Source organism: Cnephaeus nilssonii, assembly GCF_951640355.1.
Source record: "Cnephaeus nilssonii genome assembly, chromosome: 15".
NCBI lineage: Eukaryota > Metazoa > Chordata > Mammalia > Chiroptera > Vespertilionidae > Cnephaeus > Cnephaeus nilssonii.
Window position 1 is genome coordinate 61700572 of NC_137086.1, and position 27986 is coordinate 61728557.

A 27986-nucleotide genomic window follows, 5' to 3' on the forward strand; every position below is an offset into this window, starting at 1 on the left:
AGTTGCTCCAGCACCTTTGTCTTTTCCTTCATGAATTAACCATTTGTACACCATTAAGTGTCTATACCCTCAAGCAGTGGACCTTTTTAAATTCAAAATACTGTGGCAGTCAACTGGTTAAATCTTGCATCTTTGTAGAAAGTCATTTGGGCATATTGTGCCTATTTCTGGATTGTGGATTCTGTACTATTGGTCTGTGTGTCCATCAGTACCATACTGATTCCTGAAACTGCACACAGGCACCTCATTTTATTGCGCTTCACCTTATTGCTCTTCACGGGTGTTGCCTGGCTTACAAACGGGAGGCAAGACTTCCACCAGCAAAAAGATCAGTTTACTTCATTGCAGTGGCGTGGAACCAAACCTTTGCTATCTCCGATGTATGCCTGTAATGAGTTTTGAAATCTGGTAGACTCCTTCCACTTTATTCTTTTTCAAAATTGTTTTAGCTATAAGTTTAAAAATAATCTTATCTACCTCTATAAAATATCTTACTGGGGTTTTGGCAGGAACTGCATTAAATCTGTATATCAATTTGGGGAGGATTGAAATCATTGCTACGTTGCATCTCGTAGTCCATGGACACCGTAAGTCTCCATTTAACTCTTGTTCGGTTTCATTCATTCGTGTTTTGTAGCTTTTGGCATATATGTAAGTCCTTATGTGTTTTTGTTATATTTACAATTAAGAACTTTATTTTTAGAAGCAATTGTAAATGGTACTTTGTTTTTTCCTCACCAAGGATATGGTTTATTGATTTTATTTTTTAATCCTCACCGGAGGACATACTTATTGATTTTAGAGAGAGGGGAAGAGAGAAATATTGATTGGTTGCCTCCGGTATGCGCCCCAACTAGGAATGAAAACTGCAACCCAGGAATGTGCCCTGGCTGGGAATGGAACCGTGGCCTTTGGGTGTGTAGGACGACACTCCAACCAGCCGAGCCACCGGCCAGGGCAGCACTCTGTTTTTCATTGTGGTGATCACATGGTCATTGTTAATATGTAGAAATGGGTTTTTGTATGTTTACCTTGTATCCCGAGATCTTGCCCAACTCATTCTAGGTGGTTTTGTGGGTTCCTTAGGATTTCCTACATGGACCAGTGTGTGGTCTGCATGACAATGCTAACACCTGGGTCCCACCCCAGGGACTCTGATTGCGTTGTCTGGATATTAGGACTTTTAAAACTTTCCCTTGTGAGTCTAATAAGCAGCCCAAGACTGAGAACCACTGCTCTTTGAACTTGTCCATCCTTGAGCGTGAGGGCCAAGGGCCCAGACTGCCCAGTGTGCGTGGGGCCTACCTTGCTGTCTGCTGTGGCGTTAACAGGCTTGCGCCCGGCTGCTGGGGAAGACAGAGCCCTGGGCCTGATGGCCTCGCTGCTTCTAGCCCAGCACACACTAGACCGGGATGGGTAACCAGCCAGTTTTAATGAACACATTGACGCGTATAAAAAGGTACTGTTGTCGGTCACTTAAGTGTCCCCATTTTCTGGGTGGGGAGTCGTCTTCTCCATGGACTGGAGTCCCTGCTTCTCCCATGGCCCCAGCATTTGGTGGGTGCTGGCTCTGTCCCCAGGGCAGGGGCCGCCATGGGAAGGGACAGTGTGGGCTCTAGTCGTCTTTTTCACACAATTAGAAGAGCCTGGATCTTGGCCCGAGAAGGCCACCAGCTTAGACAGAAGTAACTGCTTGGCACAGTGTCTGCCCCGGGGCCGCACGTGCGGGAGGGAGGCCCGCCCTTCACCTTGGAGCCGCCCCTTGGCCTACAGCTCTCGGGTGAGGGCTGAGCTCCTCAAGGCTCCCTTCCTGGCACCGAAGACCCAGCCCTGCCGGGAGCACGTCCACACCAGCACAACTGGAAGTGCCAGGGACAGTGGGAGGGGAGGGTCCGTTTGGAGACAGTGCAGTTGGGCCCCACACGTGCGCCAACCAGCGCAGGGCAGGTGTGCGGCTCCGCTTCCCTTCACGGCGGTGCTCGGGACCGGTGCCCTGCGCGGAGGTGGCAGAGGCGGCAGCTGCAGGGTACAGGTCAGAGCTCCAGTGGCATTAGTACCTGAGGCCAAGGAGGGTTACGGGCCACCGCCCCAAAAGCTGAGTGGGCCACAAGCAACCCCAGCACCCAGGCACTTCACCGTTACCGGGAGAGCTACCAGCTGACCACCTGCAGAGCAGCGGACAGGCCTGACCGCAGCCTCCCGTCAGTGGCGCAGGTTCTCTAAGGACTGGCTCCAGCTCCTGGGTCTTAGGGCTCCTGTGGCAACCAGGTCGGCACTGGACTTCCCGGTGGGGCCTCAGACCTGCTGAGCAGCCCCGTCCAGACCCGACACCAGAGGCCCTAGGACCGGAGCTGTCCAGAGCCACTCCAGACACCTGCCGACAGGAGCGGAGTCGCTGAGAGACCCATCCAAGGCGCAGGCCAGCTGTGCAATTAGCACCCGGCAGGAAACGCCCGTGGGAGGGAGGGGCACCAGCCGTCTCCTCGATGGAGGCTCCCTGGCCCCGGGCAGCCTAGCACAGCCCTGGGGGCTGGAGGCTGAGCTTCCTCAGGGCTCCTGTGGCATCCCGAGCACCCAGCTCCACTGCCCCTCGTCTGGGCCCTCCTGGGTTCTGCGGAAGCCTTTCCTGGTCGGGCCCCACAGGGGCAGCTGCTCCATCTACCCCCTGGCCGGCTCTGAGCTGACAGGACTGCCTGCCCTGGAGGCCTGAGGTCAGAACCGCAGACACGTGAGGGAGGGAGAAGGGGGTGGAATGGTGGCTGAGTGGCACTGCAGGGCTGCTGTTGTCAGCACCGGCTGCGGGGATGCCCCTCGTAGGCCTGCAGCGCCTCCCGGATGGCCCGCTGCCAGTCTCGGGCCAGCTGCACGGGGGTCGCTGAAGCCTGGGAACAAGGTCGCTGGGTCAGTCCTTTCCTCTTAGCGCCCCCACCTGCCTTCCCTGGGCGCGGGGCCTGCTGGGACTCACCTGGTTCCGCACGCCCAGCTGGGCTCCGTAGAGCAGCAGCGTCTTCATGGCTCTGTAGTGGCCGTGTCGCACAGCCTCGTGTAGAGCTGTGTCCCCTTCCTGTCGAGAAGGGACATCGGTGCTCTCCCATGCCTTTCCCTTCCCCCACAGGAACGCATCTCCTAGACGCTAAGGGACCCCACTAGGTGTGCGACCGGGGGAGCAGTGGGCGGCAGCAGCAGCTCTTACCTGACTCACCCCTGAATCTGTCCCCAGGGTTCCCCGATGTCTGACTTCCCGGGGCGCTAGGGCAGCCCCACCTCGGCGCTCCTCTGTTGCTGCTTCTATCCTAAACCCTTGTTTCACTGTCCTCAGCTTTAATAAACGTGTTCTCAAAAAGGGACATCCTGTCCCTGAGCTCAGGCCCCGGTCACTGTCCCCCTGGGAGCTGCCCCAAATAAGCGCCTACCTTGTCCTGTGCGTCAATGTGGGCCCCGCACGCAATGAGGTGCTCCAGGCACTCACAGTGCCCCGTGCGCACGGCCACGTGCAGGGGGGTGCTCCAGATCTAAGGGCACGGGTGGCAGTGTCACTCCTGAGGGCAGGCTTCACCCCAAACACAGGGCTGTGCTTCCCCCAGGAGCAGTCGGCTCCGAACAGGCCGCCCCCTGGGGCGTGCCCTCACCTTGTCCCGTGCGTTGACCTGGGCTCCGTGGTTAAGCAGCTGTTTGAGGATGTCCAGGTGTCCTCCCCGGCAGGCCCAGAACACAGGTGTCCTGTCCAGCTGCAAAGCAAAAGCGCTGACGTCTGACGCACTCATGCGGCGCCCAGCCTCTGCGGGAGGAGGCGCCTTCCCCGATCTCACCAGGTCACGAGCGTCCACGGCGGCCCCGGCCTCCAACAGCTTGTTCACAAGCTGGCTGTGGCCCTTCAGGCAGGCCCAGTGCAAGGCCCTGCGGTGCAGCTGGCGGTGGAGACGGAGGGTAAGCAGGGCGACAGGGCCACCTCTAGCGGTCCCGCCCCACCCCCATTCCCAGAGTTGGTGCCCTGAAGGGAGCTACCTGCTCCTTAATCAGCAAAGAGCCCCTCCCTCCTGGCTCAGGAGGCCCCAGGATTTGTGTCCCATAAACGGAAAAGCCCTGTGTTCCCTAGGCTGCACTGGAGCGCCCCTCCGGCACTCCTGCAGTGCTGGGCTGCTCTCCGATCGCCCTCCCTCGCTACCTTGTCGTGGGCATTGGGGTCCCCTCCGTCCGCCAGGTACTTGTCAATCAGGGCCTCCTGGTTCTCAGCCGCTGCCTTCAGGAATGTCTCCAGGCCCACGGGCTCTGGCTGCGCCTGGGCCTGGGGCTGGGTAAGTTAAGGACGAGAGCAAATCAATTGCACACTAGGCTGCAGGGACATACGTCACCGTTTCACTGGTCACACCAAGTGGTCCCCACAGAGACACTGTTGGCTTGTACAAATGACAGTTTTTAAAAACTGATCTCAGTAGATTCTGGCCACATAGCTGGTGGGTGGGGGAGTTACGGATTGACTTGAGCCCCCCTCCCAGTTCATATGTTGGAAGTCCTGACCCCCAGAACCTCAGAATGTGACCTTATCTGTAACTGACATGGCAGCTGTCGTGCAGGTGAGGGCACACGGAGCAGGTGGGCCCTAAGCCAGTGTAACGTGTCCTCACAGAACGGGGGCACTGGGAGCAGAGCCATGCACAGGGAGAAGGCCATGTGGGCATGAGGCGGAGGGCGGGTGATGTGGCCACAAGCAAGGGAACAGCACGGATGGCCGCAGCCCCCAGGAGCTTGGGGAGCAGACCCTGCCTCCCCGACCTCAGACTCCAGCAGCCCCAGGGCCGGAGCACAGGCGGGGCTCCCGCTCAGGCTGTGCAGCTGGGCAGTTGCTGCCACTCAGGCGTGGCTGGCAGGCCCCCTCTTCCCCAAGCCCTCCCACAGGTGCCGGAAGCTCTTCCTCAGAAGAGCCTTGGGGGTGCGCCCCCTTACTTCCCCCACCTGACTGCTCACCCACCTTAACCACGGGCTCAGGTGCCCTGGGGGGGACTCTGCGTTTCAATCGCTTTTCTCTTCGTCTCTGAACCAAGTTTTCCAAGTCAGCCAGATTCTCCAGATTAATTCTGGAACTCTTAAATCTCTCAAGCTGGGGCAGAAGACAAAAGACCATGCCATTCATCAGCCAGGGTGCCGGGCTGGGGCAGGCTCTTGTTCTCATCTGGCCTCTCCCGCCTACCGCCCCGGCTGCCAGCACGCCCCGCTCTCCAGGCCCTCCCGGCTCTGGGCCTGCCCACCCGCCAGGGCCACTCACTCTCCTCCTCTTCTCCTCTTCCAGTCTCTGCCTCTCCTGGGCCACGGCCTCATGGGGTCCCAGCCTCCAGTCTCCTGGCCAGCCTCCAGGATCAGGAATTCCATGTCCACATCCCAACACTTTCCTTCCTTCTCTTTCTCCACTTACCTGTAAGGACAGGGTAAGGATGAAGAAGACAATTAGGAGGAGTCCTTAGAGAGCCCAGCTATGCAGTGGGGGGTCCAACAAGAGCTCACCCTTTTCAAAACTCTCGATGCAGAGTTGCTGCTGGCTCTCACCCACTCCGCCTGCCCTGCCCTGCCCTGCCCTGCCCTGTCAGCAAGGGCACAGGATGGGGCGTGACCCCGTCTATTTATACTGCTGGACTTTGTCCAGGGGAGCTGGAGCACATGACACCTCAGCTTCCCTTGCATTCCTACCAGATCACGCCATACTGCCAGCCGACCCCAAGCTCGGGGGCACAGGAGATGCCTGGGGGGAGGGGGGGCCTTGAATTCCTGGGTTCCAGTCTTGGCTCCTCACAAAGCTGTTTCTTCATCAGTAACAGGGTGTAGAACTAGCACTCAGCTCAGCTGTGCTGGGACAGAGCCCCCACACAGTGCTCTGCCTGCCCCTGCCTGGCCCCCCCAGGCATCAGGAGCTGGACGCACCAAGGAATGAGCTGTAGAGGCGAGAGGTTGGAATGGCAGGATGGCCGGGCCGGGGGCTTCCAGCCACAGGGAACTGTATTCCCTTTCAAAGCAAGCGCTGGCCATTTAACACGTCTGGGCCCGCTGGGCACTGTGGCACCAGAACGTGTCCCCAAGTGCCACTGGTGCTGCCGTTTCTCTCACAGCCCAGGGAGCTAGAGAGCACCCTCCTCCCTCCGTAACCAAGGCGGCTGGCCTCCGGCCCATTTCCAGAGCAATGGATGTCCGGCAGTTGAGCTAAACTGAGACCCAGCTACAGTGGTGTTTTCCAAGACAACCTGCCATTTCCTGTTCCTCTTTAGCCATCTCCATCCCTGTCCAGGGCAAAACTCACTCCACTCTAGGATTTTCACGTCACTGTTTCCCTCTCTTGCTCCCTCACCCCCTCCCTCGCCACCCACAGGAGAACCAGCACACAGACCAGGGAGCTGCCTGTTTGGGCTCTGAAAACCCCCTCCTCAGACCACAGGAGCAGCTGCTGCCTCCTCATTTTGCTGAGAAGGTCTGGGGGTACCCAGATGACTGGCTGCCCTCCTGTCCCTCTTCCCATGTCCTTACCAACTGCTGCACGCTGATGACATCCATGGTCCCCCCGCTCTCCAAACCCCAGTGAGGAGAGCTGAGCTGCCAGCCCTTTTATAGGCGAGCTGCCCGCTGGGGGCAGGCAGGGCGGGGCAGATGACTCTGTGGCTCTGTAATGCCCACCAAAATACCAGGGTGGGCCTGTAGCCGCGCAGGCAGGAGGAGGAGCTGCTCTGAGCTGAGTCAGGTGCATCCTCAGACACCTACTACCCTGCACCTATGCCATCCCCATGCCTACTCGGGAGCAGTTCCACCAGACACGTGTCCTAGGGAGCCTGGGCCACCGGCCCGGATTCAGGGGGAAATAGCTCCCACTTTCCTAAGTCCAGACACCACTTATGAAAAAGTCAAGTGTAGGTCCCCACACTGTAGGTCCGGCCGCCCGAGACCCTGCCAGGCCCAGCCCTACCGCCCTGGCGAAAGGAGGCCCGAGTCCCGGAGGCCTGGGAACCCTCCTGGCACCAACAGGAAGAAATCAGGCGGCAAGGGATCTCCCAGTGCCCAGGCTGCCCCCACTCTTGGTGGCTCCCCCAAGGTGCCTTACTTCTCCCTCACCATCGGGGGCCAAGCCCAGCCTGTTGCCAGCACCTCAGCCCTGGGAGACCCAGGCCCCACCAGCAGGTCCCTACCAGACGCTCTCCTGGAGGAGGACATGTCTTCCCATAGGGAGGGCGAGACTGACATCGCTGCAGGTCCAAGTACATAACATTAGCCGCTAATCCAGTCGCAAAGCAACCTGTCACCAGCCACAAAATCAAAGTTCCTAACAGTCCCTAAATGCCAGCATGCCCTTCAACCAGCCCAGCAAAAAACTCTGTCTTGACCTTTGAGAAGAAACCTGATAGCCAGTAAATAAGACTCCAGAATGGGAGTAACATGAGCAGAGATGACCAAATGAGAGGGAGGGGGATTTCGGGTCAAGGACAGCCCAGGCCCTGAAGGGCTGCCAAGGTCCTACCCAGGGCTGACTGACTAATTTGTAAGCTCTTGCCAGTTCTGAGACCAGATTTTTAAAAAAATAGTTGATATTTTTTTTAAAAAAAGTATGTTTTTATTGATTTTACAGAAAGGAAGGGGGAGGGATAGAGAGATAGAAACATTTGAGAGAAATATCATTGATTAGCTGCCTCCTGCACGCCCCCACAGGGGATCGAACCCACAACCCGGGCATGTACCCTGACCAGGAATCGAACCCTGACCTCCTGGTTCATGGGTGGATGTTCAACCACTGAGCAACGCTGGCTGGGCTGAGACCAGATTTGTTTTTTTAAGAAACTCAATCTGTATGCTTCAGGGTGTCCTGTCGAAGGTGCTTTCTTGTCTTTCCTTATGCGGAGGGAAGGGTTGCCTAGACCTGAGTGAGGGGGACAGACAGACAAGGAAAAGTGAGACGGCGGCTCCGGGCTCCACTGCCAGCCACCCACTCGCACTCTCTCCCTCGGCGTTCCTGGTGGGTTTCACCTGAAACGCAGCGGAAAACGAGTTTCTTCCACGTGAAACTAACTGGCTTATTAAAAAAAATTACTCCTTGTAAAAAAAACCATACGTAACAAATGAAGCTCAACAAGAGCCCTTTACTAACCACAGTGGCCCTAGGGAACCATGGTCACAGTTTGCTGTACTTCCTCTGACGTCCTTCCTGCAATTTTGTGCATGTACATACGTGTTTCTACAGACATGTTTTAAGAGGCACATACTGTGATCACAACTCAGCACGCTTCCCACATTAGCATACACCATTCCACTGCATTGCACTCAAATGATTATGTGGACCAGAAGGTAACCATTTCCCTATCAGGGAGCACCCTGGTTATCTTTTTTTTTTTTTTTAATATTACACCCCAGGCTCAAATGTGTATCTTTGTGAATACCTCCATAAATAGGCATCTTTGTAGATATGAATATTCTTCTACGCAGCTACAGAGAAACCAAATTATTGGCTCATTTAACAAAATTTTTAAAAATGATTTTCTTGATTTCAGAGGACAGGAGAGGGAGAGAGAGAGAAACATAAATGATGAGAGAATCATTGATCAATTGCCTCCTGCATGCCCCCTATTGACAGGGAATCGAACCCTGACCTTCTGTTTCATGGTTCAATGCTCAACCACTGAGCCACACTGCCAGGCTGTTCATTTAAATTTTAATAGATATTGCCAAATTGCCATCTATAGTGGCTGTACCAACCCATGAACAGATGCCAACAAAGTTAAGACAAATGACAGTATGAAAGGAAAAAATACATACATCTAAAACACTCAATATCCAGAAGCCATAAACAACTCCTATCCTTTATAATAAAAGGCTAATATGCAAAATGACCAAATGGCGAAACGACTGGTCACTATGACGCACACTGACCACCAGAGGGCAGACACTCAATGCAGGAGCTGCCCCCTGGTGATCAGTGCGCTCCCACAGCGGGAGCGCTGCTCAGCCAGAAGCCAGGCTCACGGCTGGCGAGTGCAGTGGCGGTGGCAGGAGCCTCTCCTGCCTCCACAGCAGTCGGACATCCCCCAAGGGCTCCCGAACTGTGAGAGGGTGCAAGCAGGGCGTGAATTTTGTGCACCGGGCCTCTAGTTTATATATATAAAAGCCTAGCAACCAGAACGGCAGAACGACCAGAACAAACGGTGGCTATGACACGCACTGCGGCAGCCAACCGGCCTGATTCAGGCCTTGATTGGCCCCCCCCTCCCAGCTGGCCTGGCCCACAATCGGCCCCCAACACCCTGATCTGGGGCGGGGTCAGCCAGCCAACTGCCCGCGGCCCCTCCCCTCTGCTGGCCCAATGTGCCCCCATGGGGGCGGGCTGGCCAGACCCCACCCATGCATGAATTCGTGCACTGGGCCTCTAGTGAGTCAATAAAAACAAATTTTTTAATGGGCAAAGGATGTGGACAGGAAGTTCACAGAAGACAGGTGTCAACCTCACTAGTAATCAGCAATTCAAAATAACAGCAACAGCACTTTTAAATGTATCAGATTATTAAAATGCATGAAACTATGGTATAAAAACGTGATCAGGTTTTGAGGAAGGGTGTGCTCTACTGCTTGCAACATGCCAGGCACTCTCTCCAGTGCTCCCCATAATTCAAATACCTAATCCCCAGTGACTTTGAGGCAGGTCCTACTAAAACCATCCTCATCTCACAGATGAGGAAAGTGTCATTTACCAAGATAACTCAGCTAGCAAGAAGCTTGTTACATATTCTGTAGTTTCTCCTAACACTTACTTGCAAAGTTCTGTGGTTTTCAATTTAAGTCTTTTTATTTAAGTTTTTTGTTGTTATTTATTGATTTTAGGAAGAGAGGGAGAGAGAGAAAAAGAGAGAAACGTTTATTTGTTGTTGTTCCACTTATTTATGCATTCTTTGATTGATTCTTATATGTGCCCTGGTGGAGAATTGAACCCACAACCTTGGAGTATCTAACCAACTGAGCTACCTCGCCAGGTACCATTTAGGTCTTTAATTTACTTGAAATTTAATCTGGGCATGGGTGAGGTAAGGATATAACTTTATTTTTTCCAAACAGATAGATGTTTCCACATGAACTAATTTAGAATAGGGTCATCTGTCCAGGCTTAAGCACTTGCAGCCCCCCAAATCTACTCCGTCACTCCAGGGGCCAAAATCAGGCTCTTCCTGGGTCTTCGGGCCCCACTTCCCCACCCTGCAGCATGGATGCTGACCAAAGCTGGGGCTTGGAGACCCAGTCTATGTACCCTTGCACGGCAGCCTGAGACAGAAGGGTGGTGATTCAACTGGCCAGCAGGTCCCGCAGTTCACTGTTGCGGGGCAGCAGGTCACATGCTAGTCGTGCCTTCCGATCCCGGACGGCCTTCAGGGCTGGGCTGTGTTGCAACAGAAGGGAGCAGATATCCATGTGACCCTTCTCAGCAGCCTGTGGAGAGAACGGCCTGAATCAAAAGTCACACCTCACTAGGCCCTGCTCTTGCACTACTTCTGGGGGGTCTCTTGGTCCTTGTGGAAATGGAGACACTGGCTGTTTGGGTAGACTTTGCCTAACTCCTACCCACTCCCATGACGGGCACGCAGATGGGCAGAGTACTCCAGGGCCATCCTGGCAGTTAGCTTGAATTTTCGGTTCTCGTGGTCTTTGGCTCAGTGGCCATTCTTCCTTGTCCAGGCTGCACAATGAAGACAAGTACAGAACCCTGGGTCTCTATGTGTATTTTACAAACATTCTGATCATCTATAGCAGTGATGGCAAACCTATGACACGCGTGTCAGCACTGACACGCGTAGCCATTTCTAATGACACGCGGCCGCTAAGGCGGCCGCATGCCGAGGATGAAACATTTGCTGCTCCTGAGGATGAAACATTTGCGAAATAATGTTTTTTCCTCAAAGTGACACACTACCCGAGTTATGCTCAGTTTTTTGGCGAAGTTTGACACACCAAGCTCAAAAGGTTGCCCATCACTGATCTATAGGGTGCTGGGCACCATGAGCACAAGAGACATCAGACATGGTCTCTGACCTCTTGGAACTTTAAGACGAGCAGAGAAAAATGGGCCCAGGTCCCCAGCTTTCTCCTCTCCTCCTCTGAGATAGATGATCCCAATTTGGATGTCAATTTCTAATTTATTTCCAAAAAATAGCAATTAAGTGATTTACATAAATTATCTTATTTAACTTTCATAGTAACTATCAGAAGTAGGCACTATCATTATTCCCATTTTATAAATGAAGAAACTGAGGCTTATAAAAGTTAAGTGACTTACCCAAGGTCACAGAGCTAATGTGGCAGCCTGGGGATTCTAAAGCAGGTCTGTCTGACCTCAAAGTCTGAACTCTTAACAACTGTTATACTACTATGCTCCCTACTCCTCCGAATAGACAAACTGATGGAATACAGAGGCTTTTGAGAGGTATCAAAATTAATATTAGTAGCAACCATCATCTCAAACTTGAACCCAAATCTTTTTTAGCAGGCCCTTTTGATGAGTATAGACCCAGGTTCTTAATTATGTTGCCTCATTTCAGGCAATGGTATGTTGTGAACAACTGTGAGAAGTATTTCAAGTAATTTTTTTTTTAACCAAAAAAAAAAAAGTACCCATGTTCGCAAGTAGTTTATTTTAAAAAAAAAGAAAAAGAAAGTGAGGTCCAAGATGGCGGTGGTGTAGGAGGACACTGAACTCACCCCTCCATGAGCACACTGAAATATATGCCCACATACAGAGAGAGCCATTCCTCCAAAGAGACCACTGGGAGCGACTGAGCTGCTTCCGCACAACAAATGCCAGAGAGGAACTGTACAGAGAAGGCTGGGGGACCGTGGGAGCCCTCCAAGACGGTGGGAATTCTCTGGGTGCCAGTGAACCCTTGCTTATATTTCCCTTCACCTCCATAGGGCAGGTAGCAGCTCTATCCAGGTACTCTGACCTCCATGCAAGGTCACTGCAGTGCTTTTCCAGCCATACCACCCAGAGCCCACTTCTGCTCTGAACGAAGGGAGAAAACAGGATCAATAGGGCATTACCACACACAGCTGGCTCCAATGGCCTGCTGAACGACCCAGCACACAAAGCCACAAGGCCACTTTTTCACTTTTAATTTATTTTTATTGATTTTAGAGATGAAGGGAGAGGGAGAGAGAGATAGAAACATCAATGATGAGAGGGAATCATTGATCGGCTGCCTCCAGCACACCCCCCACTGGGGATCGAACCCGCAACCCCGGGCATGTGTCCTTGATCAGAATATAACCTGGGACCCTTCAGTCCACAGCCCGACACTCTATCCACTGAGCCAAACCAGCTAGGGCAACACAAGGCCACTTTTTCAAGACTGGAAAAGATAGCTATTTTGTCTAATTATATAAACTAGAATGTCAAACAAAATGAGAAAATGAAGGAATATCTCTCAAGGGAAGGAACAAGAAATATCCCCAGAAAAGGGGAGAAACCAAGATGGCGGCATAGGTTAAACACCTAACCTACAGCCGGGCACAACAATTTCAAAAACACAACTAAAAATCAAAACGGACATCATCCAGAACCACAGGAAAGCTGGCTGACTGAAATGCCCACAATTAGAAGGAAAGAGAGGACCACAAGGAAAATCAGGGAAGCCGTAAAAGCTTGAGGTATGGAGACACGGGTGGAGACAGGAGCCCGCGCGCGTGCGGGGAAGACGGAGCCGGAGAGGAAGGGGCGGCTGGCGGCCTGGCTGGCGTTCTCTGGCGGGAAGGAGATAAAAGCGCCAGATTGTGCTGAACCCCAGCTCCGACTGCACTGAACCCCAGTCCCGGGCGAAACCCTGGGAAGCCGGGCTCATGCTGGGGGAGTCTGGGCTGTGGGGCGGAGGCAGAGGAGTTGCGCCAGAGCCGCGCACGGGAATGTGCGCAGAGGAGGGACTGTTGCCTGTGCCGCTGGATTGCCCTAGCGGGAGGGAGACAAGGGCTCCGGACTGTGCTGAACCCCCAGTTCCAACTGCACTGAACCCCAGTTCCGGGAAAGACCCGGGGAAGCCAGGCTCATACTGGGGAAAGCTGGGCTGTGGGACAGAGGTGCAGAGAGGCGGCGAAGAGCAGAGCACCGGAGGCGCGCACGGGATTGTGCGCGGAGGATGGGCTGCTGACTGTGCCGCTGAGTCGCCCTGGAGGGAAGGAGACAAAAGCACCAGACTGCGGTGAGCCCCAATTCTGACTACACGGAAACCCAGTTCTGGGCGAGAATCTGGGAATCCAGATTCATTGGGGGAGAGACTAGACTGTTTGGCAGCGCGCGAAACTCCAGGGCGCTTTTCTCTCAGAGGTGTTTGCTGGGAGTACGGAGGGACACTGAGACACAGGAACCTCATAGGGCGGGGCTGACGGGAAGCCAAGGCGGTAGGCTCCGCCCTGTAACTCCGCCCCATCCAAGCTGAACACAGAGGCTTTTACAATTTTGCAAGTCTAGTTGAATGGGGCTGTCTCCCGGCATAGACACAGCTGATCCTCACAGCCAATTGGACTGGAGGTCACATCCTCCCAGTGTACCAACAGCAATCAAGGCTTAACAACACCAAGACTTTGCACTCAGCCCACAAAGGGGGGTATCAAGAGCGACCACCTAGGGAGATTGGGGAAGCTGAGCGATAGGGAGGCAGCCAAAAGGGGAAGACACCGAAACAGGTCACGAATATAAGTGATGCTGTAATTCATGCTGAGGGGCCACAGGCAGTAGCTGACCTACACTCCATTGGAGACCCAGAAACGAAGGCATCTAGTGGTCGGTGTGAGATGACACCAGATTTCAACCACTCCCATAAGGGACACATTCAAGAGGCAGACGCAGTGAGCGCCAAAGCCTTGCTGCACCAAGACCCGGCAAATAAACGTGTTTCCCGCACAGCAACTCTTCCTTTATAGACACAGAGGGTCCGCACGACCAATTGGCCTGGAGGACAATTCCTCCCAGTGACACCAACAACAATCAAGACTTAACTATACAAACAAGGACCAAGATGGAGGCATAGGGCAGAAGCCTGATTGCTGCCTACCACAACAATTTTGAGACTACGACGGGAGAGCGGAGCAGACACCATCCAGAACCACCGGAGGGCTGACTGAGCAGATGCTCTACAACTAGAATAAAAGAGAGGGGTACGCGGGATGAAGCTGATGCCGGTGACCCAAAGACCACACTTTAAAAACTACGGCTCAAGCGACACAATGGCGGCCTGGATCGTGCTCGGCGCAGTTCCCCCAGCGGTCTCCGGCTGAGGGGAAGGCTTCACTCGCTGCCGAGCACGGACAGACGAGCCCCTGGGAGACATGGGGTGGGAGACTACGCGCTTGCTGACCTCCGAGTCCTTCAAGAATCTCAACGCCTTGGAAGCGGCCAGGTGCGCACGCTCGGCGACCGGCCACCGCTGCAGACCCAAGGGCCGACGCAGCCACCCCGGACCAGCCCGCCGCCGCGCACCGGGCACACCGTAGCTTCGCCGAGCCCGCCGCCCAACGAGTTCTGCGGTGGCTGCCCTGGAACTCTGAGAAAATGGCCGAAGGAATTGCTGAGAGGGAATTGACCAACAGGAATTGGGATCAAGAATATGAAACCCCGCTGGGTCCCGGAACCGGGTGAAGCCGCGCGCCTCTGGGTCCGGGTGAGGCTGGAAACTGGGTCAGGGTGAGGCTGGGCCCCGGGTCCGGGTGAGGCCATGTGCCCCTGGGTCAGGGCAAGGCCGTGCGCCCCTAGGTCCGGGTGAGGCTGAATCCTGGGTCTGGGCGAGGCCGTGCGCCCCTGGATCCGGGTGAGGCTGAGTCCTGGGTCTGGGCGAGGCCGTGGGCCCCGGGATCCGGGTGAGACTGGGTCCCGGGTCCGGGCGAGGCCGTGGGCCCCGGGATCCGGGTGAGCCTGGGTCCCGGGTCCGGGCGAGGCCCTGGGCCCCTGGATCCGGGTGAGCCTGGGTCCCGGGTCCGGGTGAGCCTGGGTCCCGGGTCCGGGCGAGGCCCTGGGCCCCTGGATCCGGGTGAGCCTGGGTCCCGGGTCCGGGCGAGGCCCTGGGCCCCTGGATCCGGGTGAGCCTGGGTCCCGGGTCCGGGCGAGGCCCTGGGCCCCTGGATCCGGGTGAGCCTGGGTCCCGGGTCCGGGCGAGGCCCTGGGCCCCTGGATCCGGGTGAGCCTGGGTCCCGGGTCCGGGCGAGGCCCTGGGCCCCTGGATCCGGGTGAGCCTGGGTCCCGGGTCCGGGCGAGGCCCTGGGCCCCTGGATCCGGGTGAGCCTGGGTCCCGGGTCCGGGCGAGGCCCTGGGCCCCTGGATCCGGGTGAGCCTGGGTCCCGGGTCCGGGCGAGGCCCAGGGCCCCTGGATCCGGGTGAGCCTGGGTCCCGGGTCCGGGCGAGGCCCAGGGCCCCTGGATCCGGGTGAGCCTGGGTCCCGGGTCCGGGCGAGGCCCTGGGCCCCTGGATCCGGGTGAGCCTGGGTCCCGGGTCCGGGCGAGGCCCTGGGCCCCTGGATCCGGGTGAGCCGGGGCCCCGGGTCCGGGCGAGGCCCTGGGCCCCTGGATCCGGGTGAGCCGGGGCCCCGGGTCCGGGCGAGGCCCTGGGCCCCTGGATCCGGGTGAGCCGGGGCCCCGGGTCCGGGCGAGGCCCTGGGCCCCTGGATCCGGGTGAGCCTGGGCCCCGGGTCCGGGCGAGGCCCTGGGCCCCTGGATCCGGGTGAGCCTGGGCCCCGGGTCCGGGCGAGGCCCTGGGCCCCTGGATCCGGGTGAGCCTGGGCCCCGGGTCCGGGCGAGGCCCTGGGCCCCTGGATCCGGGTGAGCCTGGGCCCCGGGTCCGGGCGAGGCCCTGGGCCCCTGGATCCGGGTGAGCCTGGGCCCCGGGTCCGGGCGAGGCCCTGGGCCCCTGGATCCGGGTGAGCCTGGGCCCCGGGTCCGGGCGAGGCCCTGGGCCCCTGGATCCGGGTGAGCCTGGGCCCCGGGTCCGGGGGAGGCCCTGGGCCCCTGGATCCGGGTGAGCCTGGGCCCCGGGTCCGGGGGAGGCCCTGGGCCCCTGGATCCGGGTGAGCCTGGGCCCCGGGTCCGGGGGAGGCCCTGGGCCCCTGGATCCGGGTGAGCCTGGGCCCCGGGTCCGGGCGAGGCCCTGGGCCCCTGGATCCGGGTGAGCCTGGGCCCCGGGTCCGGGCGAGGCCCTGGGCCCCTGGATCCGGGTGAGCCTGGGCCCCGGGTCCGGGCGAGGCCCTGGGCCCCTGGATCCGGGTGAGCCTGGCCCCGGGTCCGGGCGAGGCCGTGGGCCCCTGGATCCGGGTGAGCCTGGCCCCGGGTCCGGGTGAGGCCGTGGGCCCCTGGATCCGGGTGAGGCCACGCGACCCTGGGTCTGGGAGAGGCCACGCGCCCCTGGGTCCGGGTGAGGCCATGCGCCCCTGGGTCCGGATGAAGCTGAATCCTGGGTCTGGGCGAGGCTGTGTGCCCCTAGATCCGAGTGAGACTGGATCCCGGGTCCGGGTGAGGCCGTGGGCCCCTGGATCCGGGTGAAGCCGTGCCCCTGGATCCGGCCGAGACCAAACCAGAGGGAGTCGGACCTGCATTACCACCATTTGTCCACCATCCAGAGCTGAGGGGTCAGTGCCGACATGTACTCATAAGGAACTGGTGGACATTGATATTGGGTCTCAAAAGAACTGTTGGACCAGAAAGAAACTCACTACAGACTGATTCATTTGCCTGTCAGCATAACTATTATTGCTCGTCGCACATTCAATTCTTATAAGTATATCTCTAGTGACACATGATTTCGCTCATCTAGGGGAAATGATGAACAACATAGACTGATGAACAAGAACAGAACCAGAAACAAGGAGGCATCGATCGGACTATCGGGCCTCAGAGGGAGGATGGGGAGGGTGGGGGGAGGGGGGAGAGATCAACCAAAGGTCTTGTGTGCATGCATATGAGCCTAACCAATGCTTAAGTTCAACAGAGGGTTGGGGCATCCATGGGGAGGGGGGTGGGATGGGAATGGGGGGATGAGGACAAATATATGACACCTTAATCAATAAAGAAATTAAAAAAAAAAAAAAAAAAAAAAAAAAAGAAATATCCCCAGAAAAGAATCCTAATGAAACAAAGATAAGTAATTTATCTGATAAAGAATTAAAAGAAATGGTCATAAGGATACTCACCAAACTTCAGAGTAAAAAGGGACTTAGAGAGAACTTCATCAAAGAGTTAGAAAGTATAATAAAGAACCAAGCAGACCTGAAAAATACGATGAGTGAAGTGAAAAATACAGAAGGAATCAGCATCAGATTAGCTAAAACAGAAGAATGGATCAGCAACCTGGAAGCCAGACTAGTGGAAACCAATCAATCAGAACAGCAAAAATTAAAAATGAGGATAGTTTAAGGGGCCTCTGGGAAAACACCAAGCACACAAAGATCATATTATAGGGATCCCAGAAGAAGAAAGAGAGAAAGGAACAAACTTTCCTAACCTGGGAGAGGAAACATATCCAGGTCCAGGAAGCACAAAGAGTTTCAAACAAGATGAATCCAAAGAGACCCACACCAAGACATATTGCAATTAAAAAGGCAAAAGTTAAAGATAAAGAGTCCATCTTAAGTGCAGCAAGAGGCAAATAAGTTGCATACAAGGGAAAACCTATAAGGCTATCCATAGATTTCTCGGCAGAAACTGTACAGGCCAGAAGGGAGCAGTAGGATATATTTAAAGTGCTAAAAGAAAAGAACCTACAACCTAGAATACTTTACTGGGCAAGATTATTATTCTGAATTGAAGGAAAGATAAAGAATTTTCTGGACAAGCAAAAACTTAAGGAGTTCATCATCACTAAACCAGCTTTACAAGAAATGTTAAAGGGTATTCTTTAAGCAGAAAAGAAGAGGCCATAATCAGAAACAAGGAAATGAGAAAGGAAAATAACTTACAGGTAAAAGCAAATATTTAATAAACACAGCAAATCAGCCATGTAAAAAGCTACTATGATAGACAAAAGACAAAAGTACCAAACTCAATAAAAACTACAACAAGTAGTTAGGAGACACACAAAACAAAGATTTATTAACAACAACAACAAAAAAAAACTAACAAAAAATATCTAAAGTATGACCTCAAAAGCCCTAGTTGGTTTGGCTCAGTGTCAGCCTGCGAACTGAAGGGTCCCAGGTTCGATTCTGGTCAAGGGCACGTGCCCGGGTTGTGGGCTCGATCCCCAGAAAGGGGCGTGTAGGAGGCAGCTGATCAATTATTCTCTATCATCATTGATGTTTCTATCTCCCTCTCCCTCTCCCTTCCTCTCCAAAATCAGTTAAAAATTTTTTTTAATTAATAATAAATAGATAAATAAAGTATGACCTCAAAACATAAAGACTGGAGGGAGGGGGAGCAAAAATGTAGTCCTTTTAGAATATGAGAACTTACATGCCTAGCAGCTTAAAATAAACAGCTATAAATATAGAATGATACACATAAACCTCATGGTAACCACAAACCAAAAACCTACAAACGATACAGAAAAAAAATAGAGAAAGGAACCCAAACAGAAGAATAAAGAAAACCAGCAAACCATAAGGAAAGAGATAAAGAGAAGAAGAAAGGAATAGAGAGGAACTACAAAAACAACCAAAATAACAACAAATGGAAATAAGTACATACTTATCAATATGACTTTAAAGGCATTAAATGTTCAACAAATATACATAGGATGGCTGAATGGATTAAAATCATGAACTATCTATATGCTGCTTGCAAGAGACTTACTTGAAATTGACAAAAACATACAGACTAAAAGTGAAGGGATGGAAGAAGGTATTTCATACAAATAGAAATGAAAAGAAAACTGGGGTAGCAATGCTCATATCAGACTAAATAGTCTTTAAAACAAAGAGTGTAAAAAAAGACAAAGAAGGACATTATATAATTACTAGAGGCCCAGTACATGAAAATTCCCTCAGCCCGGCCTGCCCCCTCTCACAGTCCAGGAGCCCTCAGTGGCGGGAGGTGACCTGGTGATCAGGGGAAGGTAACGCCCCATCACACCTCTGCTGCTGCCACTGCTGGCAGTGAAAGCCTCAGCCGGCCCTGGTTACCTGAGCCTCGGGTGGCCCTGGGCAGCTGGGCAGCCGCCATCCAAGGCTCACCTGTGCCTCAGGCATCGGCTGGGCAGCTGACATCCGAGGCTTGCCTGCGCCTTTGGCCGGCCCTGGGCGGCTGGCGGGCTGAGGGGACTGGGGGACTCCAGAGGCAGGCACTCCGCACGCCTGCCACCCCAGTGGGGCTGAGGGGACTGGGTGCCACCATCTTGTGGCTGTGGGTGCCGCCATCTTTGAGGGCAGGGCAGTCAATTAACATATTCCCTCCTTATTGGCTGTGGGCACCGCCATCTTTGCAACAGCATGAGGGTCAATTATCATATTCCCTCTTTATTAGATAGGATAAAGGGGCCAATCCAAGAAGAGGATACAACAATCATAAATATATACACCCCAACATAGGAGCACCTAACTATATAAAGTAATTATTAATGGACATAAAGGGAGAAATCTACAGTAATCCTCCTATATAATAAAAGACTAGTATACAAATCGACTGAACGGCAGAACGACTGGTCGCTATGATGCGCACTGACCACCAGCTCAACGCAGGAGCTGCCCCCTGGTGGTCAGTGCGCTCCCACAGGGGAAGCACCGCTCAGCTAGAAGCTGGGCTCAAGGCTGGCGAGCGCAGCGGCGTTGGGGGGAGCCTCTCCCACCTCCGCGACAGCGCTAAGGATGTCTGACAGCTTAGGCCCGCTCCCCATGGGCAGCAGGCCTAAGCCGTCAGTCAGACATCCCCCAAGGGCTCCTGGACTGTGAGAGGGTGCAGACTGGGCTGAGGGACACCCCGCTGAGTGCATGAATTTTGTGCACTGGGCCTCTAGTACAATAGTAGGGGATTTTAAAATTTCTTTCCTTCCGTCCTTCCTCCCTTCCTCCCTCCCTCCCTCCTCTACCCTCCCTTCCTCCCTCCCTCCCTCCCTCCCTCCTTTTCTTTCTTTCATCTATTTTAATCCTCACCCAAGGACATGCTTAGAGAAAGGAACAGAGAGAGGGAGAGAGAAACATCGATAGGTTGCCTTCCATATGTGCCCCAACTGGAGATTGAACCCGAAACCCAGGTATGTGCCCTGACTGGGAATTGAACTGGCAACCTTTTGGTGCACAGGATGACGCTCAACCATCTGAACCACGCTGGCTGGGCAAAAACTGACAAAGTTTTAGCTAAACTCACAGGAAAGAGCCCAAATAAATAACATTAAAAATGAAAGAAGGCCGAAACCGGTTTGGCTCAGTGGATAAAGCGTCGGCCTGAGGACTCAAGGGTCCCAGGTTCGATTCCGGTCAAGGGCATGTACCTTGGTTGCGGGCACATCCCCAGTAGGGGGTGTGCAAGAGGCAGCTGATCGATGTTTCTAACTCTCTATCCCTCTCTCTTCCCCCGGCCCCATGTGGCAGTGCCTGTAAAAAATCAATAAAATATATTAAAAAAAAAAAAATGAAAGAAGAGACATTACAACTGAATTTGTAATGATTACAAATAAATTTGTAATGATACAAAGCATCATTAAAGGATACCATGAACAATTATATACCAACAAACTGAACAACCTAGAAGAAATGGATAATCTTCTAGAAGCATAAAACCTTCCCAGACTAAACTAGAAAGAAATAGAAAATCTAAACACACTGATCACTAACAATAAAATTGAAAAAACTCCCAACAAACAAAAGTCCAAGATCAGATGGATTTACAGAAGAATATTTATCCTTCTTAAATTATTCCAAAGAATAGAAGGAGGAATGCTTCCAAACTCATTCTACAAAGTCAGTATTACCCTAAAACCAAAATGAGGCAAACACATTACACACAAAAAAAAATTTACAGGCTAATATCCTTAATAACATAGATGCAAAAATCCTCAACAAAATATCAGCAAAAAAAGTTCAGCAATACATTAAAAAGATCATACATTATGATCAAGTGGTACTTATTTCTAGGATGAAAGGTTGGTTCAATATCCACAAACCAATTAATTTTATATACAACATAAAATTAAGAATAAAAATCATATGATATTAATAAATGCAGACAAGGCATGTGACACAAAAACAACATCCATTTACTATAAATTCTCAGCAAACTGGGGACAGAGAAAAAATACCTCAACCTAATAAAGGCCACACATAACAAACCCACAGCTAACATCACACTCAATGATGAAAAGCTGAAAGCTTTTTCTTTAAGATCTGGAACAAGAATGTCCACTTACACCACTTATATTCAACACAATATTGGAAGTTCTAGTCAAAGCAATCAGACAAGAAAAAGAAATGAAAAGCATCCAAATTGTAGAGGAAAAAGTAAAACTGTCATTATTAGCAGATGATATGACATTATATATGGAGAACCCTAAGGATTCGACCAAAAAACTATTAGAACTAAATTCAGTAAAGTAGCAGGATACAAAATTAATATTAAAAAATCAGTTGCATTTTTATACACCAATATAATCAGAAAAAAAAAGAAAACAATTACTTCAAAAAGAATAACATATATAGGAATAAATTTAACCAAGAATGTAAAAGACTTATACTTGGAAAACTACAAGACATTGAAGAAAGAAATTGAAGAAGATACAAATAAATGGAAGCATACACCATGTTCATGGATAGGAAGCATTAATATTAAAATTTGCATACTAAATAAATAAATAAATAAATAAATAAGTGTGTATACTACCCTGCAATCTACAGTTTCAATGCAATCCCTATCAAAATATCAATAGCATTTTTCATAGACCTAGAATAAATAATCCTAAAATGTATATGGAACCACAAAAGACCCGAATAGCCACAGCAATCTTGAGAAAGAACTTTATCTCTGTAAACATAACATGTCAAGGCTGCTGAGCCCATGCAAGCACCTGTCAGGTCCCTCTCCTGGAGTCCAGCAGCTTGCTGTGAATTCATCAACCCTGAGGTCTCTGTTACTAGCGGGGGCAACAGAGTTGGAACACTGATTCCCAGAGGCTTTCTCCTGGAAATAATGATCAATATTTCTTGTCTTCTATGCGTGAGGGGATGGAATATAGTCTGTAATTGGAGATCCCCTTTTGAGGGACGCGTCTCTAATATGAAACAGTTCAATCATTATTGTACACCTCAAACTAATATAACATTGTATATCAACTATAATTAAAACTAACTTTTTGCCATACCTGGTTTGGCTCAGTGGATAGAACGTCGGTCCGAGGACTAAAAGGTCCTGGGTTCGATTCCAATCAAGGGCACGTACTTCAGTTGCAGGCTCGATCCCCAGCCCTGTTTGGGAGCATGTGCAAGAGGCAACCAATCGATGTGTCTCTCTCACATCAGTATTTCTCTCTCTGTGTCTCTCCCTAAGAATTAATGGAAAATTATCCTTGGGTGAGGATTAACAAAAATAAAACAACAACAAAAACGCTCAATTTTTTTTAAAAAAGTGAGCACAGCCTTTTTTAAAAAATATCTTATTGATTTTTTTTTACAGAGAGGAAGGGAGAGCGATAGAGAGTTAGAAACATCGATGAGAGAGAAACATCAATCAGCTGCCTCCTGCACACTCCCTACTGGGTATGTGCCCACAACCAAGGTACATGCCCTTGACCGGAATCGAACCTGGGACCCTTGAGTCCGCAGGCCGATGCTCTATCCACTGAGCCAAACCGGTTAGGACTATATTCAAGACTTTAAAAAGCTCGGAAAGAGTATAAGTTTGGCATGATCCAAACTGCTTTTTAAAACCATCACTCTGGAGGAAAATCAAGTGGGGACAAGACAGAAATAAATTTACACATATCCAATAAACCACTTCTCAAATATGCATAAGAAATGGGTAAAAATGTATGCCTTAGGGAGGGACCTAGAAGAGGGACTAGGGGCCAGGGGTTGAAGGGAAACTCATTTTCACAGTATACCATCTTGTACTCCTCAAATTGTCTACCACGTGTAGGTATTTCTAGTTTGAAGTGTATAGGGACAGGTGAGTATAGGTGCAAGTTTCAGGAAAAAATTATGTAGAAAGGCATTCATGACATATCACTAAAGGAAAGAAAAATTAAATGATACTACATTTAATTCTAATTTACATGCACCGGAAAAATGCTGGAAAATTACACATTAATCCTAAAGTGATGAGACATGAGCACTGCAATTACAAATGCTTTTTATTTTCTACTTTATGCTTTTCCGTTTTCCCCAGGTTTCCTACGGTGAACATGTTCTATACCTTTTATAATGACAAAGAACAAGGTTTTGAAGGGCATGAGGGGGCATACCTTATGTAGACTGGTCATGCCATCATCATCTACCAGCCTGGGGTTGGACCCATGGGAGAGGAGAAGCCGTGCGATCTCCGTGTGCCCACAGTAGCTGGCCCGGTGCAGAGCGGTGGCACCCCCACGTGTCTGGGCGTCACACTTGGCCCCACTTTCCAGCAGGAACTGGCATACTGCGTAGTGTCCATTGCGGCTGGCATAGTGCTGCAGGGAACAGAGACGGAGGTCGGACAGCAGAACCAGGCAGGCGACAGGGGAAGGGGAGGGGAGGGGAAAGCATGGGTCCTAGAGCAGAGGCCTGGCTCCATCAGCTGTGTGACCTGGGCAACTGGCTTCCTCAATCATTTCTACCTCACAGGGTTGTTATGAAAATGAAATTAAATAACTGATGTAAAGCACACTTATTTTAAAAATCCAGGTTCACATGACACTTAAAAAGAGAAACCCTGCTGGGAGAGAAGAATGGGAGGGAGGAGATAAGGTAAACCTCAATCCCCCTCAGAGAGCAGGACCCCAAGTTCCTCCCAGCTCACCAGAGCGGTGTAGCCGGCCAAGTCCGGCTGACTAGGGTCCACTGCCTTCTGGATTAAATACTTCACTCGGCCCAGGTCTCCATTCAGGGCTGCTGACCAGATTCCTAAGGAAAGACAACCAAAGTACCAAAGTACTGAATGATGCTGACCGAGGACATTTAATATTTCCTTCACCCCTTGACCTCCATTTTTTTTCATCCATAAAATTGGTAAGAAATGGGTGTTGGGTTAATATCCATTCAACAAATATTAACCAAGCACCTCCTCTGTGCCAAGGATTGTCCTAGGTGCTGGAGACATAACAGTGAACCAGACAATGAGCTTGCCTGACCAGAGCAGGGGGATTGGACACAGAAATCCCTTCTCCCCACTTTAATGTTGAGTAATGTTTAAAATGGTCGAATGCACAAATTCAAAATCAAGACAAGAACCTTGCTAGGTGCCAGAACAAGGAGAAAACCACAGCCACAGCGGTGAGCAAGCACTGGGTATGTAGGATCCAGAGTCCTCACAACTAGACACACACCTCAGGGGCTTGGGCTCCAGTGCCTGCGCGGGGTCTGGAGCAAAGGGAACTAGATAAGCTCTGTGCACACAGCCAGGAGGCGCACATCATGGATGAACTGGGACTGAAAACATCTGTCCTGGGAAGCAAGCCACCATGCCCAGGCCCTTCACTCATTCAACAAATATTTACTGAATACTTACTATGTACTAATATCTGGCACTGTTCTGGGTACTAAGGGTCAGCTGAGAATAAAAGACCTCCTCCCAAATGTTGGTCTTATGGAGCTTATATTCTAATTAAAGGAGATAGACAAGGAGAAAAAACATACATGAAATAAGTCAGATGGTGCTAAATGCTATGAAGAAAAATAAAGCAGAGAAGGGGTATAGGCAGTGGTCAGGGATGGCATCTCTGATAAGGTGACATTTGAACAGAAACCTAAAGGAAATGAGAAACAGCATCATTTGAATAGGTGTGATGCGAAGATAGCAATGCAGAAGAAAGTTAAAAAATCAGAGGCCCTGACCTATGCCACGTGGAGGTGTGGGACCTGTATCTGCCTACATTCCCTTAAAGAGCAAACCCCCAAGCTAAGAATGTGGCATAAAAACTGATCCAGACAAGTGAACCTTATAAGGGCCAGTCAGAGGCAACTTTTTTAAATGACCCTTAAGGTCCAGCCAGCGTGGCTCAGTGATTGAGCGTCAACCTATGAACCAGGTCATGGTTTGATTCCTGGTCAGAGTATATGCCCAGGTTGCAGGGTCCATCCCCAGGAGGGGGCATGCAGGGGGCAGCTGATCTAGGATGCTCTTTCATCATTGATGTTTCTATCTCTCCTCCCTTCCTCTCTAAAATCAATAAAAATATATTTAAAAATAATAATAAATTTACCCATTAGGATGCTTCTATTAGCCTCAAAGCTATGTGTGACCATCTCTTACAAAGGAGGACCCCTTGGCCAGTGTGGCTCAGTGGTTGAGAGTGGACCCATGAACCAGGAGGTCTTGGTTAGATTCTCAGTCAGGGAACATGCCTGGGTTGCAGGCTAGATCCCCAGGAGGGGGCATGCAGGAGGCAGCCAATCAAAGAGTCTCTCTCATCATTGATGTTTCTCTCTCTCCCTCCCTCTCTCTACAATAGGAAAATAGTGTGAAAAATAAAATAATATTTCCAAAGGATTGGGTGGGAGGGGGAAATAACTGTCAACCTAGAATTTTATACCAGCTAAGATTGTGTGTGTGTGTGTGTGTGTGTGTGTGTGTGTGTTAGTGAAGCATGCTCAGTGAAAAAACTATTGAAGGATATACTTCAGGTCTGGCCTCATGGCTCAGTGGTTGAGCATCAACTTATGAACCAGGAGGTCACAGTTCGATTCCCAGTCGGGGCACAAGCCCTGGTTGTGGGCTCAATCCCCAGTAGGGGACATGCAGGAGGCAGCCGATCAATGATTCTCTCATCATTGATGTTTCTCTCTCTCTCTCTCTCTCTCTCTCTCTCCCTTCCTCTCTGAAATCAATAAAAATATTTTTTTTAAAAAAGAGATACTTCAGGAAAAATAAAAATGAACCAGAAAGAAAATATGAAGAAAAAAATCCACACAACAAAAAAGATAAGGATCTTTTCCATGTGTGCAAAATAGATAATGAACAAGCAAACAAAACACAGGCACACCTCGTTTTATTGCACTTCACCTTAATGTGCCTCATAGATGCTGTGTATTTCACAAACTGAAGGCAAGACGTTCCACCAGCAAAAGAATTAGAACTCGCTTTATTGAGATGCTTACTCCCTTTTTACAGTGGTCTGCGTCAAACCTGCAATACCTCCAAGGTGTGTCTGTGGCGGCAGACTGTAAAAACTGCTCCGATGAAAGCAAGGTGATCCATCGGAACCTGGAGGGGCAGGGGCCCTACTCTGCATGGGTCAAGGTTTCTTTCTAACAGCAGCACCCCCGGCGGGTGTGGCCGGAGCACTCCGATGGGAGCAGGCCTGGTCTGCACCTACCAGCGCCCAAGCCCCCTCAGGGGTGACCCAAGTGCGTAGACGTAGCCAACAACCCTGAGGGGCAGAACTGTGCCAGCTGAGAACTACTAGCGCTCACTACTGGAGACCCTTCAGGGGCGCGGGAGAGCGGAGGGAAGAGGCAGGTGGAGACGAGTTACTTCTCGGGCCCACGCGGCGGGAGCCGTGGGCGGCCTCGAGGACCACCTGGGCCGTCTCCGGCGCACACAGTGCGGACACCGCGGCTCCGAAACGCCAGCCCCCGCACAGCGCGGCCGCCTGCCCCGCCGCTGCAGCCCCCGGGTGAGCGCAGCTCCCCAGCCGCCCCTCTCCGACACCCGAGCGGCCGGAGTCCCCACGTCGCACGGGCCCAGCTTCCCTCTCTTCCCGGTCGGCGTTTCCAGTGGCCGAGCTCGTGCCAGGCCCCGGAGGGATCTCGGTGACCTAGGACCGGTGCCCCCGACCGCCCCCTCGGGCCGCCTCCGGCCCCCGCGGCCGCCTCACCCCTCTCAAAATCCATCTCGTCCAGCGTCTGCCGCGCGCCAGAGCGGCTGCAGCAGGGGCCGTCAGCGCAGGGCCCAGGCGCCGCCATGCCGGCCTCGGCGCCGCCCGGCCACCTGGCCAGTCGGCGTCTACCGCCGCGCGGACCAATCAGGCGCCCGGGCTCTCACACGAGAGCCAATCGGACGGCGGGGCGGGACCCGGGCTGCGCGCCTCTCCCTAGACGGCCGCACGGGGGCGCCCCAGGCCCGGCGGAGCCGGGCGCCAGGGGCCGGGAAGGACTCGGGCGGAGGGCTGGGCGCGGGGCGGGGCGCCGCCCCAGGTCCTTCCCCGCCTTTCCCGCACTACCCGGGGCCCAGGAAGGAGGCTCCCCGCAGCCACTTGAAAGGCCTCTCGGACACTCTCGCTCCTCACGCCCTCCTGGCCCATTGCTTGAAAACCCGTGGGAGTCAGGAGCAACTGTAAATCCCGCGGGCAGGAGGGCCTTGGGTTGGGCGGAATCCCGGCCCACAGTGGCGCCTAGTGTACGGACTCAGCCTTCAGTACCGCAGGGCCCAGCGGGTCTCCCACAGCCAGGACACCAGCGCTGCAGCCGGTTCTGGCCACAGCAGACCCCGCGCGTGCAGGACACTGCACCTCAAGGCCTGTCTGCGGGCAGTGTCCGCAGTGCACGCTGGCTGGCCTGCTCACGCCTGCCGTCCACGAAGCTGCAGCATCCTGGAGAGCAGAGGCTGGAAACCACCTCCGCTCCCGAGCGAGGAGAGCCCAGCCTCACAGCCAGTGCGACCTTACGTGCTTCCAGGGAGCGGCCCTCCTTCCCTCGCTCCCCTTCCCCTTCCCCGAGTTCTGGGAAGTCAGTTCCTCTCCGGCTTTGACTCCCAGTTCCCTGACTTCTCCCTTTGGCCAGAAGCCAAGGCTGGCTCCCATAGGCCTTGGCCCTGGCCCGGTTCCCAGCCCCACAGCCACCCCTGGGGGAACACTGGAGTCCGGTCGGTCGTTCCCCTTTGGGATGGCCCAGCCTCACTCGTTCCACAGGGAGCCTTCCCTCTTGGCATTCAGGTTTTGGCCCAAATGTCTCATT

The 27986-nt window shown here is 52.6% G+C and overlaps 2 protein-coding genes across 6 annotated transcripts; both read right to left on the minus strand.

Annotated features, from left to right (window-relative positions):
* Positions 1–1413: 1413 nt before the first annotated feature.
* Positions 1414–7310, minus strand: ANKRD23 (ankyrin repeat domain 23). Of its 2 annotated transcripts, none has more exons than XM_079791990.1 (9): positions 6511–7310; positions 5264–5410; positions 4970–5098; positions 4166–4291; positions 3810–3908; positions 3630–3728; positions 3414–3512; positions 2966–3064; positions 1414–2882 (listed from the first exon to the last, which is right to left on the minus strand). In XM_079791990.1, the coding sequence occupies exons 1-9, from the start codon at positions 6535–6537 to the stop codon at positions 2787–2789; spliced, it is 921 nt and encodes a 306-aa protein (XP_079648116.1). In that variant the 5' UTR covers positions 6538–7310; the 3' UTR covers positions 1414–2786. The 2 variants fall into 2 exon arrangements, with proteins under 2 accessions (XP_079648116.1, XP_079648115.1); XM_079791989.1 differs by lacking the exon at positions 6511–7310 and adding an exon at positions 5500–6337.
* Positions 5276–27028, minus strand: ANKRD39 (ankyrin repeat domain 39). Of its 4 annotated transcripts, none has more exons than XM_079791993.1 (5): positions 26909–27028; positions 23893–23996; positions 23360–23563; positions 10262–10440; positions 5276–5410 (listed from the first exon to the last, which is right to left on the minus strand). In XM_079791993.1, the coding sequence occupies exons 1-4, from the start codon at positions 26994–26996 to the stop codon at positions 10297–10299; spliced, it is 540 nt and encodes a 179-aa protein (XP_079648119.1). In that variant the 5' UTR covers positions 26997–27028; the 3' UTR covers positions 5276–5410; positions 10262–10296. The 4 variants fall into 4 exon arrangements, with proteins under 4 accessions (XP_079648119.1, XP_079648118.1, XP_079648117.1 ...); XM_079791992.1 differs by lacking the exon at positions 5276–5410 and adding an exon at positions 7503–7888; XM_079791994.1 differs by lacking the exon at positions 5276–5410 and adding an exon at positions 22262–22364 and having other exon boundaries at positions 10314–10440.
* Between the last annotated feature and the right edge of the window lie 958 nt (positions 27029–27986).